At 53.8% G+C, this 18,678-nt stretch overlaps 1 protein-coding gene across 1 annotated transcript in view; it reads right to left on the bottom strand.

The window, feature by feature from the left end:
• Nucleotides 1-18,678, bottom strand: part of abcb8 (ATP-binding cassette, sub-family B (MDR/TAP), member 8) — a 126,109-nt gene that overhangs the window by 17,731 nt on the left and 89,700 nt on the right. The window contains exons 10-13 of the mRNA XM_085992192.1: nt 17,612-17,645; nt 13,959-14,095; nt 7,876-7,970; nt 642-775 (exon numbers count right to left, since the gene is read on the bottom strand). Coding sequence (XP_085848318.1) covers nt 642-775; nt 7,876-7,970; nt 13,959-14,095; nt 17,612-17,645 — 400 coding nt within the window. The remainder of the gene's footprint in view (nt 1-641; nt 776-7,875; nt 7,971-13,958; nt 14,096-17,611; nt 17,646-18,678) is intronic.

Below are 18,678 nucleotides of genomic sequence, written 5' to 3'. Positions count from 1 at the left end.
TAAGTATAAGAGGTGGAAGAGGAAAGGTTGAGGGAATGGGGAGGGGGTGAAGGAATGAGGAGGAGAGAGGGGAGGAGAGAGGTAGAGGAGAGGAGGAGCGGATGGGGAGAGGGAAGGGAGAGTGAGGGGGAGAGGGAGGGGAGAGGGAAAAGGGAGAGGGAGCAGAGTTGAGGAATGAGGGGAGATGGAGGAGAGGAGTTAGGGGAGGGGTAGAGGAGAGCAGGAGGGGAGTGGAGAGGGAGGGGAGGTGTAGAGGAGAGGGATGGGGGAGGGAGGGGAGAGGGAGTGGGGTGGGGGAATGAGGGGAGATGGAGGAGAGGAGTTAGGGGAGGGGTAGAGGAGAGGAGGAGGGGAGTGCAGAGGGAGGGGAGGCGTAGAGGGAGGGGAGGCGTAGAGGAGTGGGACAGGGGAGGGAGGGGAGAGGGAGTGTGTTGGGGGAATCAGGTGAGATGGAGGAGAGGAGTTAGGGGAGGGGTAGAGGAGAGGAGGAGGGGAGTGGAGAGGGAGGGGAGGCGTAGAGGAGAGGGACGGGGGAGGGAGGGGAGAGGGAGGGAGGTGGGAGGGAGGGGAGAGGGAGGTGGGAGGGAGGTAGGTGGGAGGGAGGGGAGAGGGAGGTGGGAGGGAGGTGGGAGAGTGCTGACCTGGCTGATGTATCCGACAATGTGACTGCGCAGCCAATTTGGATCCAGGGTCCTGATGTCATATCCGTCTAAGGTGATAACTCCACTGACAGGGTCATAGAACCTCTCCAGCAGAGATGCTACTGTCGACTTGCCTTCAAATGATTTTAATCACACATTAGGAAACAAATTAACAGCATATCACCCGCCCTCCTCCTCAGGAAGACTGATCACTGTATACATTCAAAGAATAGCTGCACCCATTCCTATCTCAGGCAGAGATCATGTCACACAAGAGGAGTCTGCCAAGTAACATAGGTCTTGGTCAACCTGATCCCATGGACTTGTTTCGATCACCTAGTGGCGGGGTGGGGAGGCAGGGGTCAGAGAGGAACTTTCCTAGATTTTATTCCCCTAGGTGGGGAGCAGGGTAGAGGGGCTAAGTATAAGAGGTGGAAGAGGAAAGGTTGAGGGAATGGGGAGGGGGTGAAGGAATGAGGAGGAGAGAGGGGAGGAGAGAGGTAGAGGAGAGGAGGAGCGGATGGGGAGAGGGAAGGGAGAGTGAGGGGGAGAGGGAGGGGAGAGGGAAAAGGGAGAGGGAGCAGAGTTGAGGAATGAGGGGAGATGGAGGAGAGGAGTTAGGGGAGGGGTAGAGGAGAGCAGGAGGGGAGTGGAGAGGGAGGGGAGGTGTAGAGGAGAGGGATGGGGGAGGGAGGGGAGAGGGAGTGGGGTGGGGGAATGAGGGGAGATGGAGGAGAGGAGTTAGGGGAGGGGTAGAGGAGAGGAGGAGGGGAGTGCAGAGGGAGGGGAGGCGTAGAGGGAGGGGAGGCGTAGAGGAGTGGGACAGGTTGGTTTTTATCTGGTTTTTCACCTCTCCCAGCAAATTACATGGCTGCTGGTGGATAGGGAGTGTTTGAATCATGCTGTATAAAGAACCACTGCTACATGGGACAGGCTAGATGGACCAGCTGGTCTTTTCCTATATCTATGTATCTATGTATATGACTTTTACGTATCTTCATATGACTCTTCCTTTTTCCTCACCTGTCCCACACTGACCCATAAATATCGCTATCAGAGATCTCTCAAAATGTCCCACACTGACCCATAAATATCGCTATCAGAGATCTCTCAAAATGTCCCACACTGACCCATAAATATCGCTATCAGAGATCTCTCAAAATGTCCCACACTGACCCATAAATATCGCTATCAGAGATCTCTCAAAATGTCCCACACTGACCCATAAATATCGCTATCAGAGATCTCTCAAAATGTCCCACACTGACCCATAAATATCGCTATCAGAGATCTCTCAAAATGTCCCACACTGACCCATAAATATCGCTATCAGAGATCTCTCAAAATGTCCCACACTGACCCATAAATATCGCTATCAGACTCATCAAACTGCCTTCACCTGTCCCACATATATCAACATCAACTTGTATATATATAGCATCTTGCACATAGTAAAACATCCCAAGGCATTTCACAGGAGTGATTATCAACAAAATTTGACATCGAGCCACATAAGGATAGGTGACCAAAAGCTTAGTCAAAGAGGTAGGTTTTAAGGAGAATCTTAAATGAGGAGAAAGAGGTAGAGAGGCGGAGTGGTTTAGGGAGGGATTTCCAGAGCTTAGGGCCGAGACAGCTGAAGGCACTGCCGTCAATGATGGAGCGAAGAAAATAGGGGCTGCGCAAGAGGCCAGATTTGGAGGATTGCCGAGATCTCAGAGGGTTGTAGGGCTGGAGGAGATTACAGAGATTGGGAGGGGTGAGGCCATGGAGAGATTTGAAAACAAGGATGAGAATTTTAAAATCAAGGCGTTGCTGGACTGGGAGCCAATATAGGTCAACGAGCACAGGGCTGATGGGTGAGCGGGACTGGGTGCTAGTTAGAATACGGGCAGCAGAGTGTTGGATGACCTCAAGTTTATGGAGGGTGGAAGATGGGTGGCCAGCCAGGAGAGCTTTGGAATAGTCGAGTCTAGAGTAACAAAGGCATGGATAAAGATTTCAGCTGCAGATGCGCTGAGGCAGCGGCGGAGTCGGGCGATGTTACGAAGGTGGATGGCAGTCTTGGTGATGGAGCAGCTATGTCGTCAGAAGCTCATCTCAGAATCAAACAGGACACCAAGGTTGCGAACAGTCTGGTTCAGCCTAAGACAGTTGCCAGAGAGAGAGATGGAGTCGGTGGCTAGGGAACGGAGTTTATCGCAGGGACCGAAGACAATGGCTTTGGTTTTCACAATATTTGGAGGAAATTTCTGCTCATCCAACACTGGATGTCGGACAAGCAATGTGATAAATCAGAGACAGTGGAGCGGTTGAGCGGTGGTGGGTGGTGGTGAGGTAGAGCTGGGTGTCGTCAGCATACATGTGAGCCTGACATTGCGTTTTTGGATGATGTCAGCGAGGGCAGCATGTAGATGAGAAATAGGAGGGGGCCAAGGATAGATCTGTGGTAAACCACTGTTTGTATTCCAGTGTACATGCCTGTACATGTCTCGGCTGACTCCTCCCACGAGTCCAGGTATAAAGGTGACTGCTCCACAGTCCCTCTGTATTCTGGACCGGTCGACCACTCGAGGCACGCCTTCATTCTCTTGTTAATAAAAGCCTGTTAGTTACTCGCTTAATCTCAGTCTTTTGAGTTATTGATAGCGCATCAATTTTATTAACAAGATTTTATAATGGAGAAGATCCTCACACCAGCATGCCTGGACTTAGATCATCGGGAGGCGGACTCATCCACCAAGTTTACTCACTGGCTTAGGTGTTTTGAAAAATTCCTGATCGCCTCCGCTGAAACGGTCAAATCGGACGAGGACATACTGGATGTCCTGACCTCCAAAGTGAACCGCCGAGTGTACTCGGTCATCCAGGACGCGACCTCGTACGCGGATGCTATCAAGCTCCTCAAGGACCAGTACACGCGCCCAGTGAACGAGGTGTACGCTAGGCACCTCCAGGGGAGTCGTAAACAACAACCTGGGGAATCGACCGAGGAATACCTTCAGGCACTGTCTGTGCTTGGCCGGGCCTGTGGTTGTAAGGATGTAAAGGCCGCCGTGTACACAGAGGAACTTATCCGGGACGCTTTTGTAGCGGGCCACAGGTCCAATTACACCCGACAGCGACTGTTGGAGCAGAGTGACCTCGATCTCAACAAGGCCTCTGAACTCGCACTATCATTGGACGCAGCCTACCGGGGCATGGACGCCTACTCCTCTGCACCGTGGACGCCGCGGGGAACGACAGCCTGGGACACGGTAGGACCGTCTCATAGCGCCGTGCCACCCCAGCCACATCCCAGCAACGGCCCAACTACCGCAGCAGTGTCCCAAGGCCAGACAGCAGTGCCCCAAGGCCAGAAATGCTACTTCTGTGGCCAGGCCAAACACCCCAGAGCGCGCTGCCCGGCGAAAAATGCGATCTGCTCGGGCTGCAGGAAGACACTACGCCAGCGTCTGCAGGGCCAAAGCCACCCCGAACCCCAGCAGCGCCGCGTGTGGGCCGTGCGGGCCGCCATCTTGGGCCTCCCCAGCCATGTGCGAACCACCGGAACAGCAGCCATTTTGGACGCCTCCAGCCACATGGGGATCATGGACGCTGCCATCTTGGACGACAGCCGGGACGCAGCAGGCCCCCAACACCGCCTCATCTGATACCCGCAGCGACACACCGACCCCTACGCTGGCCTCCGTTACGCTGGACCAAGCGAGACCGCACCAGCTGGCCCGGTCCACAATGGACATTAAGGTAAATGGTCACGAAACAATCTGCCTTTTTGACTCTGGGAGCACGGAGAGCTTCATCCACCCCAACACGGTGCGGCGTTGCTCTCTCCCAGTCCTGCCTGCGCACCAGCGGATTTCTATGGCCTCTGAGTCCCAGTCGGCGGACATTGGCGGCTACTGCGTGGTGACACTCGTAGTAGACGGGACTGTGTACGATAATTTTAAACTTCTGGTCCTGCCCCACCTCTGCGCTGCCGTTCTACTGGGGTTAGATTTTCAGTGCCACCTTAAAAGTGTTACGATGGCGTACGGTGGACCCCTCCCCCCACTCACAGTCCGCAGCCAGCAGCTTCCAAATTGCCCGCCGCGCACCAGGTGCAACCTCTCCACACTCAGAGTCACCCCCCCCCCAACTGTTTGCTAACCTCACCCCCGACTGTAAGCCCATCACCACAAAGAGCAGGCGATACAGTGCCGGGGACAGGGTTTTCATTAGAACCGAAGTGGAGCGGCTCCTGAAGGAGGGGATTATTGAGGGCAGCACCAGCCCCTGGCGAGCCCAGGTTGTGGTCGTTAAGACCGGCGAGAAGCAGCGCCTGGTCATCGACTACAGCCAGACAATAAACCGCTACACCCTGCTGGACGCTTACCCACTCCCCCGTATAGCTGATATGGTCAACCAGATCGCGCAGTACCGCGTCTTCTCGACCATTGACCTGAAATCAGCGTACCACCAGCTCCCTATCCGCCCTGAGGACCGCTAGTATACTGCCTTTGAGGCAAACGGCCGCCTCTATCACTTCCTTAGGGTTCCCTTTGGCGTCACCAACGGGGTCTCCGTCTTCCAAAGGGAGATGGACCGGATGGTCGATCAAAATGCGTTGCAGGCCACTTTCCCATATCTGGACAATGTGACCATCTGTGGCCATGACTTGCAGGACCATGACGCAAACCTCGAAAAATTCCTCTGCACCGCCAAACTCCTCAACCTGACGTATAACAAGGAGAAGTGCATATTCCGCACAACCCGCCTCGCCATCCTTGGCTGTGTTGTGGAACACGGAGTCATCGGTCCCGACCCCGACCGGATGCGTCCCCTTATGGAACTCCCACTGCCTCAAGGCCCTGAAGAGGTGCCTAGGGTTTTTCTCTTATTACGCCCAGTGGGTCCCCTACTATGCGGACAAGACCCGTCCGCTGATCAAGTCCACCTCTTTTCCCGTGACGGCAGAGGCCCGCTTAGCCTTCCACCGTATCAAGGAAGACATTGCCAAAGCCACCATGCACGCAGTGGACGAATCCATCCCCTTCCAGGTGGAAAGCGACGCGTCCGACTTTGCCCTGGCCGCTACCCTCAATCAGGCGGGGAGACCCGTGGCCTTCTTTTCACGAACCCTCCAGGGCCCGGAGACCAGGCACTCTGCCGTTGAGAAGGAGGCCCAGGCTATTGTGGAGGCTGTGCGTCATTGGAGGCACTACCTGGCCGGAAAACGATTTACCCTGCTCACTGACCAGCGTTCAGTTGCTTTTATGTTTAACAACAAGCAGAGGGGCAAAATCAAAAACGACAAGATCTTGAGGTGCAGAATCGAACTTTCCACCTACAATTACGAGATCTTGTACCGGCCCGGGAAGCTCAATGAACCCCCGGATGCTCTATCGCGTGGCACCTGCGCCAGCGCGCAGATCGATAGACTGCGGACCCTCCACAATGACCTCTGCCACCCGGGGGTCACCAGGTTCTTCCACTTCATCAAGGTCCGCAACCTGCCTTAGGACCATGACCATGAGGAGGTCAGGACCATGACCAGGAACTGCCAAGTCTGCGCTGAGTGCAAACCGCACTTTTATAGACCAGACAGGGCTCACCTGATAAAAGCCACTCGCCCCTTCGAGTGCCTGAGCGTTGATTTTAAAGGGCCTCTCCCCTCCGCCGACCGTAATGTGTACTTCCGCAACATTATTGATGAGTACTCCCGTTTCCCGTTCGCCATCCCCTGCCCGGACATGACCAGTGCCACGGTCATTAAATGTCTGAACGACCTCTTCACCCTGTTCGGTTTCCCCAGCTATATCCATAGCGACCGGGGCTCATCGTTTATGAGCGATGAACTCCGTCAGTACCTGCTCGCTAGGGGTATTGCCACAAGCAGGACCACCAGTTACAACCCCCGGGGGAACGGACAGGTGGAAAGAGAGAATGCGACAGTTTGGAAGGCCGCCCTGCTAGCCTTAAAGTCTAGGGGCCTTCCGACCTCCCGCTGGCAGGATGTGCTCCCCGATGCGCTCCACTCTATTCGGTCACTGCTCTGCACTGCCACTAACGCCACCCCTCATGAGAAAATGTTTGTCTTCCCAAGGAAGTCCACATCGGGGACATCGCTACCGCCATGGCTGACGTCCCCAGGGCCGGTCCTACTGAGAAGACACGTGAGGACCCATAAAACGGACCCCCTGGTCGAGAGGGTCGACCTCCTCCACGCCAACCCCCAGTATGCTTACATTGCGTACCCGGACGGGCGGGAGGACACAGTCTCCATACGAGATCTCGCACCCTCGGGGGCCGCAGTAACCCACTACCCACTACCACCCCCGCCCCACGACCCGATATCCAGCCCCAGCAGACGGCGGGCCTGGGCCCTGCGACCCGCTCGACACCTACGAGGACTACACACCAGTGCCCCAGCCTACGCGGGACTCGACGCCGGAAGCTTCACTACCCCTGCCGTCGCCACGTCGATCACAGCGGCAGACAAGACCTCCGGAGAGACTCCAATACACTAACTTTTAATACACTTCACCCCGCCGGACTCATTTTTAAACAAGGGGTGAATGTGGTAAACCACTGTTTGTATTCCACTGTGTACATGCCTGTACATGTCTCGGCTGACTCCTCCCACGAGTCCAGGTATAAAGGTGACTGCTCCACAGTCCCTCTGTATTCTGGACCGGTCGACCACTCGAGGCACACCTTCATTCTCTTGTTAATAAAAGCCTGTTAGTTACTCGCTTAATCTCAGTCTTTTGAGTTATTGATAGTGTATCAAGATCCTTGTGGGACATCAGAGGTAACGATGCGGGAAAGGGAAGAGAAACCGTTGCAGGTGATTCTCTGGCTACGACTGGATAGATAAGAATGGAACCAGGCGAGGGCAGTCCCATCCAGCTGGATGTGGAGAAGAGGCATTGGGAGACAAAGAATTGAGGGAAAGATGGGCACGGATTTGGGAGGCAACAACACATTCAAGGACTTTGGAGAGAAAAGGGAGTTTGGCGGTAGTTTGCAAAGACAGAGATGTCAAGTGTGGGTTTTTTGAGCAGAGGGGTAATGACAGCAGATTTGAAGGGGATGGGCAGCACCTAAGGAGAGGGAACCTTTAACAATATCAGTTAATATGGGGGCCAAAAACAGAAGTTGGATGGACAGCAATTTGGTGGGAATAGGGTCGAGGGAGCAGGAGGTGGGTCTCATAGACATCAATATCAAAGACCCTTCAAACTATCCTCACCTGTCCCGGATTGTCCCACAATGGCCACCATCTTGGAGGCAGGCAGGGTGAGATTGAAGTTGTGCAGCACCACGTGACCAGGTCTTGTGGGATAGCTAAGGGCAGAAGAGAAACAGTTTGATTTCTTTTACAAAGAGGCTTTGTCAGTATCATTTGTGGCTCAGTTGGCATACTTGCCTCTGAGTCAGAAGATTTGGGTTCGAATCCCACTCCAGAGACTTGAGCCCATAATCCAGACTGACACTCCCTGTGCAATACTGAGGCCTCGTCTGCCCTCTCAGATAAACATAAAAGATTGCATAGAACCATTTCGAAGAAGAGCATGAGTTTTCTCCCTGGCCAAAATTTATTCCTCAAAAACAGATTATCGTCATTCACCTCATTGCTGTTTGTAGGACCTCGCTATGCACAAATTGGCTGCTTCATCAATGACCTTCCCTCCATTGCAAGGTCAGAAGTAGGGCTGCTCGATGATGTTTGCACAGTGTTCAGCTCCATTCGCAACTCCTCAGGTAATGAAGCAGTCCATGCCCGCTTGCTAAAAGACCTGGGCAACATCCAGGCTTGGGCTGAACAGTGACAAGTAATATTCGCGCCACACAAGTGTCAGGCAATGACCATCAGCAACAAAATAGATCTAACCACCGCCCCTTGACATCCAATGGCATTACCATTGCCAAATCCCCCACCATCAACATCATGGGAGTCACCATTGACCAGAAACTCAACTGGAACAGCCATATATGTGCTCGTGGCTACTAGAGTAGGTCAGAGGCTGGGTATTCTACAGTGAGTGACTCACCTCCTGACTCCTCAAAGCCTCACCACCACCTACAAGGCAAAGGTCTGGAGTGTGATGGAATACGCTTTACTTGCCTGGAAGGGTGCAGCTGTAACAATACTCTAGAAGCTCGACACCATTCAGGGCAAAGCAGTCAGCTTGATCAGCACCCCATCCACCACCTTCAACATTCACTCCCTCCACCGTGTCTGCAGTGTGTACCATCTACAAGATGCACTGCAGCAACTCGCCAAGGCTTCTTCGGCAGCATCTCCCAAACCCGTGACTTCCACCACCTAGAAGGACAAGGGGCAGCAGGCTCATGGGAACACCACCACCTCCAAGTTCCCCTCCAAGTCACACACCATCCTGACTTGGAAATATATTACCGTTCCTTCATAGTCGCTGGGTCAAAATCCTGGACCTCCCTCCCTAACAGCACTATGAGAGCACCTTTGCCACACGGACTGTAGTGGTTCAAGAAGTAGGTGCATCACATTCTCAAGGGTAACTAGGGATGGGCAACAAATGCCAGCCTTGCCAGCGACGCCCACATCCCTGAAAAAAATTATAAAAAATTTGCCCCTAATGTGGTACAAACTGGTATTCTGAGATGACACGAGGCGGCTGGATAAGGAAATGAAAAATGTCACTGGAGAAGGGGCCAGCTCTTCTGATGCTGGGAGATCCTGTACCTGCCTTAGATTAGACAAGCGTGTAGCAAAGGTACAGAGGTTTTAAGATTAGACAAGCGTGTAGCAAAGGTAGAGAGGTTTTAAGATTAGACAAGTGTGAAGCAAAGGTAGAGAGGTTTTAAGATTAGACAAGCATGTAGCAAAGGTAGAGAGGTTTTAAGATTAGACAAGTGTGAAGCAAAGGTAGAGAGGTTTTAAGATTAGACAAGCGTGTAGCAAAGGTAGAGAGGTTTTAAGATTAGGCAAGTGTGAAGCAAAGGTAGAGAGGTTTTAAGATTAGACAAGCGTGTAGCAAAGGTAGAGAGGTTTTAAGATTAGACAAGCGTGTAGCAAAGGTAGAGAGGTTTTAAGATTAGACAAGTGTGAAGCAAAGGCAACGTGGTTTTAATGGGGGATTTTAGCTTTCATATAGATTGGGATAAGCAGACTAGCACCTGTCAGAAAGGTAATGAATTTCTTGAGTGTGTCTTGGATAGTTTTCTACAACAATATGTCCTAGAGCCAAGCCATATTAGATTTAGTAAGGAGTAATGAGCCAGATTTAGTTAACAGCCTAACTGTGAACATTTATCCAATAGCGATCATAACATGATCGAGTTCAACGTAGTGTTTGAAAGGGAGGAATGTGAAACAGCTCCTAAGATTCCAGATTTAGGTAAGGCCGGCTTCAAAGGGATGAGGCAGAGATGGTCCACAGTAAACTGGGCAAAACTGTTAAGGGTAAAACGACAGGAGATCAGTGGGAGATGTACAAAAAAGAATTTAAGGTGATACAGAACCAGTTTATTCCCCTGAGGGGCAAGAGGTCTACTTGCCAAAAAAACAGCCATGGACAACAAAAGAGGTAACGGACAGCATAAAACTAAAAGAAAAAGCATACAAAAATGCAAAAAAAAACACAGATCCTGGTGAATGGGAAAGATACAAAGACCAGCAAAGGGTCAGAAAACAGACAGTAAGCTCCAAAAAGGGAGTATGAAAGGAAACTTGCAAACGATATCAAAATCAACACAAATTTTTTTTACAATTATATTAGGAAAAAGAGGGTAGTCAGGAGTAATGTTGGCCCCTTAAAAATGGAAAGTGGTGATATTATCAATGATAATAAGGAAATAGCAGAGGTGTTGAATAATTACTTTGCGTCAGTATTTACAGTAGAGGAAGAGGATAGCATGCCAGAAATCCCAAGGAAACTCGATCAGGGACAGGGACTCAATAAAATTAATGTAAGTAAAATAACAGTAATGAAGAAAATAATGGCACTAAAGAGTGACAAATCCCCAGGGCCAGATGGTTTCCATCCCAGGGATTTAAAGGAAGTAGGTGAGCACATTGCGGATACCCTAACTATAATCTTCCAAAGTTCTCCTTATTCAGTAACTGTTCCTTTAGATTGGAAAATTGCGCATGTCACTCCGCTATTTAAAAATGGCGACAGAGGGAAACCAGGGAATTATAGACCAGTTAGACTAACATCTGTTGTCGGGAAATTGCTAGTCTATAATTAAGGATAGGGTGACTGAATACCTCAAAAATTTTCAGTTGATCAGAGCGAACCAGCATGGATTTGTGAAAGGTAGGTCATGCCTGACAAACCTGATGAATTTTTTGAGGAGGTGACTAAAGTGGTGGACAGGGGAATGTCTATGGATGTTATTTATATGGACTTGCAGAAGGCATTTGAAAGTCCCACATAAGAGACTGTTAGCTAAGTTAGAATCATGGAATTGAAGGCAAATTATTGACCTGGTTAGGAAATTGGCTGAGCGGCAGGAGACAGAGAGTAGGGATAATGGGCAGGTACTCAAATTGGCAGGAGGTGACTAGTGGTGTCCCGCAGGATCTGTGCCTCAACTATTCACAGTATTTATTAACGACTTAGATGATGGCATAGAAAGTCACATATCCAAATTTGCCGATGACACAAAGATAGGTGGAATTGAAGGCTGTGTAGACGGAAGCATAAAATGACATAGGATATCGACAAGTTAAGTGAATGAGCAAAACTGTGGCAAACGGATTTCAATGTAGGCAAATGTGAGGTCATCCACTTTGGACCTAATAAGGATAGAACAGGGCACTTTCTAAATGGTGAAAAGCTAAAAACAGTGGAGGTCCAAAGAGACTTGGGGGGGGGGGGGGGGTCCAGGTACATAGATCATTAAAATGTCATGAACAGGTACAGAAAATAATCAAAAAGGCTAATGGAATGCTGGCCTTTATATCTCGAGGACTAGAATACAAGGGGGTAGAAGTTATGCTACAGCTGTACAAAACCCTGGTTAGACCACACCTGGAGCACTGTGAGCAGTTCTGGGCACCACAGCTTAGGAAGGATATATTGGCCTTGGAGGGAGTCCAGCATAGTTTTACCAAAATGATACCAAGGATTAAGTTATGAGGAGAGATTAGGGTTGTATTCCCTAGAATTTAGAAGGTTAAGGGGTGATCTGATCCAAGTTTTCAGGATATTAAGGGGAACTGACAGGGTAGATAGAGAGAAACTATTTCCGCTGGTTGGGGATTCTGGGACTAGGGGGCAGAGTCTAAAAATTAGAGCCAGACCTTTCAGGAGTGAAATTAGGAAACACTTCTACACACAAAGGGTGGTAGAAGTTTGGAACTCTCTTCCATAAACGGCAATTGATGCTAGATCAATTGTTAATTTTAAATCGGAGATTGATAGCTTTCTGTTAAGCAAAGGTATTAAGGGATATGGGCCAAAGGCGGGTATATGGAGATGGGTCGCAGATCAGCTATGATCTCATTGAATGGTGGAACAGGATCAAGGGGCTCAGTGGCCTCCTCCTGTTCCTATGCTCCTGTATTCCTATGCCATGAGTGTTTGATGGGACGGTGTAGAGGGAGCTTTACTCTGTATCTAACCCGTGCTGTACCTGCCCTGGGAGTGTTTGATGGGACAGTGTAGAGGGAGCTTTACTCTGTATCTAACCCGTGCTGTACCTGCCCTGGGAGTGTTTGATGGGACAGTGTAGAGGGAGCTTTACTCTGTATCTAACCCGTGCTGTACCTGCCCTGGGAGTGTTTGATGGGACAGTGTAGAGGGAGCTTTACTCTGTATCTAACCCGTGCTGTACCTGCCCTGGGAGTGTTTGATGGGACAGTGTAGAGGGAGCTTTACTCTGTATCTAACCCATGCTGTACCTGCCCTGGGAGTGTTTGATGGAACAGTGTAGAGGGAGCTTTACTCTGTATCTAACCCGTGCTGTACCTGCCCTGGGGGTGTTTGATGGGACAGTGTAGAGGGAGCTTCACTCTGTATCTAACCCGTGCTGTACCTTTTTTTAAATTCGTTCCTGGGATGTGGGCGTCGCTGGCAAGGCCAGCATTTATTGCCCATCCCTAGTTGCCCTTGAGAAGGTGGTGCTGAGCTGCCTTCTTGAACCGCTGCAGTCCATGTGGTGAAGGTACTCCCACAGTGCTGTTAGGGTGGGAGTTCCAGGATTTTGACTCAGTGACGATGAAGGAACGGCGATATATTTCCAAGTCTGGATGGTGGGTAACCTGGAGGGGAACTTGCAGGTGATAGTGTTCCCATGTGCCTGCTGCACTTGTCCTTCTAGTGGTAGAGGTCGCGGGTTTGGAGGTGCTGCTGAAGAATCTTTGGAGAGTTGTTGCAGTGCATCTTGTAGTGCAGTGCAGCTTTACTCTGTATGTAACCCGTGCTGTACCTGCCCTGGGAGTGTTTGATGGGCCAGTGTAGAGGAAGCTTTACTCTGTATCTAACCCGTGCTGTACCTGCCCTGGGAGTGTTTGATGGGACAGTGTAGGGGAAGCTTTACTCTGTATGTAACCCGTGCTGTACCTGCCCTGGGAGTGTTTGATGGGACAGTGTAGAGGGAGCTTTACTCTGTATCTAACCCCGTGCTGTACCGGCCCTGGGAGTGTTTGATGGGACAGTGTAGAGGAGCTTTACTCTGTATCTAACCCGTGCTGTACCTGTCCTGGGAGTGTTTGATGGGACAGTGTAGAGGGAGCTTTACTCTGTATCTAACCCGTGCTGTACCTGCCCTGGGAGTGTTTGATGGGACAGTGTAGAGGGAGCTTTACTCTGTATGTAACCCGTGCTGTACCTGCCCTGGAGTGTTTGATGGGGCAGTGTAGAGGGAGCTTTACTCTGTATCTAACCCGTGCTGTACCTGCCCTGGGAGTGTTTGATGGGACAGTGTAGAGGGAGCTTTACTCTGTATCTAACCCATGCTGTATCTGCCCTGGGAGTGTTTGATGGGACAGTGTAGAGGGAGCTTTACTCTGTATCTAACCCATGCTGTACCTGCCCTGGGAGTGTTTGATGGGACAGTGTAGAGGGAGCTTTACTCTGTATCTAACCCATGCTGTACCTGCCCCGGGGAGTGTTTGATGGGACAGTGGGACAGTGTAGAGGGAGCTTTACTCTGTATCTAACCCGTGCTGTACCTGTACTGGGAGTGTTTGATGGGACAGTGCAGAAGGAGCTTTACCCTGTATCTAACCTCACTGTACGATCAGGGAGGATCCCTGGCTGATTTCGCCCCTTCTCTAGCCCGGGGGCACGATGTCCAATCACAGCACATGCTGACTGTTGGAACCATCTGGTTCTTACAGACCTGAACATAACATTGTGGAACTGCACCCGTCCGACCAGGGCGTGCAATGGGATCTGGAGACCCCCTTTTATCGGGATCTGCGGTTCCAGCGTCATGAACTCAAACACTCGGCTTCCAGAGCTCAGCCCTCGGATAATCTGGCAAAGAAGAGAGAGACGGTAGGGTTCTCAGACACAGACGGGGTTCCCAGACACAGGGGGGGTTCACAGGCACAGACGGGGTTCCCAGACACTGTGGGGGGAGGGGGGTTCACAGACACAGGGGGGTTCACAGACACGGGGGGGGGGGTTCACAGACATTGCGGGGGGGGTTCACAGACACGGGGGGGTTCACAGACACGGGGGGGTTCACAGACACTGGGGGGGTTCACAGACTCTGGGAGTTTCACAGACACAGGGGGAGGTTCACAGGCACGGGGGGTTCACAGACACAGGGGGGTTCACAGACACAGGGGGTTCACAGACACAGGGAGGGTTCACAGACAAAGGGGGGTTCACAGACACAGGGGGGTTCACAGACACAGGGGGTTCACAGACAAAGGGGGGGTTCACAGACACGGGGGGGTTCACAGACACAGGGGGTTCACAGACACAGGGAGGGTTCACAGACACAGGGGGGGTTCACAGACACGGGGGGGTTCACAGGCACGGGGGGTTCACAGACACATGGGGGGTTTCACAGACACATGGGGGGGTTTCACAGACACATGGGGGGGTTCACAGACACGGGGAGTTTCACAGACACGGGGAGGTTCACAGACACAGGGGGGGTTCACAGACACAGGGGGGGTTCACAGACACAGGGGGGGTTCACAGACACAGGAGGGGTTCACAGACACGGGGGCCTAGAAATTGGGTATAGCCCCGCCAGCTCGGTTGCGCCGAAAATTTTGCGCTGGCCGCGGAGCCAGTTGCGCCCGTCCCATATTCACTTTTAGTGCCCCAAGGCAGAACCGGGCGCTGTTCCAGGGTGTGCCCGCCCCCGCTTGGGGCGCTGAAAGTGAATTTCAGCGCTCCAGGAGCCGCTGCGCCACCCGATGCGGTGCGGCAGGCTGCTGTACTGCAGGCCTCCTCCTTCTCTTAAGGAGGAGGTGCCTGCAAGGGGGAGATCGCCGCTGGATTGTGCCGGCAAATGAGCCCGGCACCACGGAGAAGTGCCGGGCTCGCGGAAAGCAGCCGGCAATGCCGCGGGGGGGGTGGTGGAGGAGGCCGGGGAGGGAGTGTGGCCAGGCGGCCGCCGAAAAAGCGGCCAGCCGCACCTCCACCTTTATGCGCCCCACTAAGGCTGCAGGAAGGCCCTGGTCTCCCGATGTTAGTAGCGGCCGCCACGGAGGAGGCGGCCGCAACTAAATATGGGGGTCGGGCCGGCATCGGGGCGGAACCGGGGCACTGCGCACACCGATGACGTCATCGATGCCGGCGCAGCGCTACCGCCGCCATTTGCGCAGGGCTCAATTTCAGCGCAAACTCCTCCAATGGCGCAGGGGCCCTCTTTGGGCCTTAACTGGGCGCAAAGCCCACCGAATTTCTAGGCCAGGGGGTTTCACAGACACAGGGGGGTTCACAGACACAGGGGTGTTCACAGACACAGGGGGGGTTCACAGACACGGGTGGGATTCACAGACACGGGGGGGGTTCACAGACACGGGGGGGGTTCACAGACACGACAGACACGGGGGGGTTCACAGACACGGGGAGGTTCACAGACACGGGGAGGTTCACAGACACGGGGGGGTTCACAGACACGGGGGGTTCACAGACACGGGGGGGTTCACAGACACGAGGGGGTTCACAGACACGGGGGGGTTCACAGACACGGGGGGGTTCACAGACACGGGGGGGTTCACAGACACGGGGGGGTTCACAGACACGGGGGGGTTCACAGACACGGGGGGTTCACAGACACGGGGGGGTTCACAGACACGGGGGGGTTCACAGACACAGGGGGGGTTCACAGACACATGGGAGGGTTCAGACACAGGGGGGGTTCACAGACACAGAGGGGTTCACAGACACAGAGGGGTTCACAGACACACAGGGCGGTTCACAGACACGGAGGGTCACAGACACAGGGGGGGTTCACAGACACATGGAGGGTTCACAGACACAGGGGGGTTCACAGACACAGGGGGGTTCACAGACACAGAGGGGTTCACAGACACAGAGGGGTTCACAGATACACAGGGCGGTTCACAGACACGGAGGGTCACAGACACTGGGGGAGGTGTTGTGGAGGGAGGAGCGTGGGGGGAAATGCTGGGGTGAAGTATTTTGAGGGAAGTGCTGGCGAGGCTGGGGCGGAGATTCTGGGGGTAGGTGATGTAGGGGAGGTGCTGGGTGGAGATGCTGGGGGGATGTTCCGGGGGAGGGTGGGAGGGTGCTGGGGGGGAGGTGCTGGGGGGGAGGTGCTGGGGGGGGGAGGTGCTGGGGGTGGAGGTGCTGGGGGTGGAGGTGCTGGGGGTGGAGGTGCTGGGGGTGGAGGTGCTGGGGGGGAGGTGCTGGGGGGGGAGGTGCTGGGGGGAGGTGCTGGGGGGAGGTGCTGGGGTGGAGTTGCTGCGGGGGTGGAGGTGCTGGGGGGAGGTGCTGGGGTGGAGGTGCTGCGGGGGACGTGCTGGGGTGGAGGTGCTGGGGGGAGGTGTTGGGGGTGGAGGTGCTGGGGGTGGAGGTGCTGGGGGTGGAGGTGCTGCGGTGGAGGTGCTGGGGGTGGAGGTGCTGCGGGGGGAGGTGCTGCGGGGGGAGGTGCTGGGGGTGGAGGTGCTGGGGGTGGAGGTGCTGGGGGTGGAGGTGCTGCGGTGGAGGTGCTGGGGGTGGAGGTGCTGCGGGGGGAGGTGCTGCGGGGGGAGGTGCTGGGGGTGGAGGTGCTGCGGGGAACGTGCTGGGGTGGAGGTGCTGGGGGTGGAGGTGCTGCGGGGGACGTGCTGGGGTGGAGGTGCTGCGGGGGGAGGTGCTGGGGGTGGAGGTGCTGGGGGGAGGTGCTGGGGTGGAGGTGCTGCGGGGGGAGGTGCTGGGGGTGGAGGTGCTGCGGGGGACGTGCTGGGGTGGAGGTGCTGCGGGGGGAGGTGCTGGGGGTGGAGGTGCTGGGGGTGGAGGTGCTGGGGGTGGAGGTGCTGCGGTGGAGGTGCTGGGGGTGGAGGTGCTGCGGGGGGAGGTGCTGCGGGGGGAGGTGCTGCGGGGGGAGGTGCTGCGGGGGGAGGTGCTGGGGGTGGAGGTGCTGCGGGGAACGTGCTGGGGTGGAGGTGCTGGGGGTGGAGGTGCTGGGGGTGGAGGTGCTGGGGGTGGAGGTGCTGCGGGGAACGTGCTGGGGTGGAGGTGCTGGGGGTGGAGGTGCTGGGGGTGGAGGTGCTGCGGGGGGAGGTGCTGGGGGTGGAGGTGCTGCGGGGAACGTGCTGGGGGTGGAGGTGCTGGGGGTGGAGGTGCTGCGGGGAACGTGCTGGGGTGGAGGTGCTGGGGGTGGAGGTGCTGCGGGGGGAGGTGCTGCGGGGGAGGTGCTGGGGGTGGAGGTGCTGCGGGGAACGTGCTGGGGTGGAGGTGCTGGGGGTGGAGGTGCTGTGGGGGGAGGTGCTGGGGGTGGAGGTGCTGCGGGGGAGGTGCTGGGGTTGGAGGTGCAGCAGATGGTATACTGGGCAGATGATGACCATGGGTGAAAGGACCTACCTGTCCGAAGGTGATGGAGATATTCGTCAAAGACCTACACCAATGGAGAAAGGAATCGTTAATGAGCAGGTCAGCTGAATGAACAGATTCCAGTACTGAGATTCATCCACCGAATATACCTCTGCCAGTGAACATAAGAACATAAGAATTAGGAGCAGGAGTCGGCCATTCGGCCCCTCGAGCCTGCTCCGCCATTCAATAAGATCATGGCTGATCTTCTGCCTCAACTCCACGTTCCTGCACTATCCGCATATCCCCATATCCCTTAATATCCAAAAATCTATCGATCTCTGTCTTGAATATACTCAATGACTGAGCCTCCACAGCCCTCTGGGGTAGAGAATTCCAAAGATTCACCGCCCTCTGAGTGAAGAAATTTCTCCTCATCTCGGTCCTAAATGGCCGACCCCTTATTCTGAGACTGTGACCCCTGGTTCTAGACTCCCCAGCCAGGGGAAACATCCTCCCTGCATCTACCCTGTCAAGCCCTGTAAGAATTTTGTATGTTTCAATGAGGACTGAGATAAAGAGAAATTGCTTCACTCAGAGGGTGGTGAATGCAGGGAGGATGTTTCCCCTGGCTGGGGAGTCTAGAACCAGGGGTCACAGTCTCAGAATAAGGGGTTGGCCATTTAGAACATAAGAATTAGGAGCAGGAGTCGGCCATTCGGTCCCTCGAGCCTGCTCCGTCATTCAATAAGATCATGGCTGATCATCGACCTCAACTCCACTTTCCCGCCCGATCTCCAAATCCCTTGAGTCCCCTAGAGTCCAAAAATCTGTCGATCTCAGCCTTGAATTTACTCAAAGACTCGGCATTCACAGCCCTCTGGGGCAGAGAATTCCATAGATTCACAACCCTCCGAGTGAAGAAATTCTTCCTCATCTCAGTCTTAAATGGCCGACCCCTTATCCTGAGACTGTGACCCCTAGTTCTCGACTCTCCAGCCAGAGGAAACAACCTCTCAGCATTTACCCTGTCAATCCCCCTCAGAGTCTTGTATGTTTCAATTAGGACTGAGATGAGGAGAAATTTCTTCACTCAGAGGGCGGTGAATCTTTGGAAT

This window comes from Somniosus microcephalus, chromosome 7 (assembly GCF_052327205.1).
Source record: "Somniosus microcephalus isolate GS21.2 chromosome 7, FLI_Smic_1.0, whole genome shotgun sequence".
Classification (NCBI taxonomy): Eukaryota; Metazoa; Chordata; class Chondrichthyes; order Squaliformes; family Somniosidae; genus Somniosus; species Somniosus microcephalus.
Note: the sequence above shows the minus strand (reverse complement) of the source record. Positions and strands in the feature narration are given on the sequence as shown.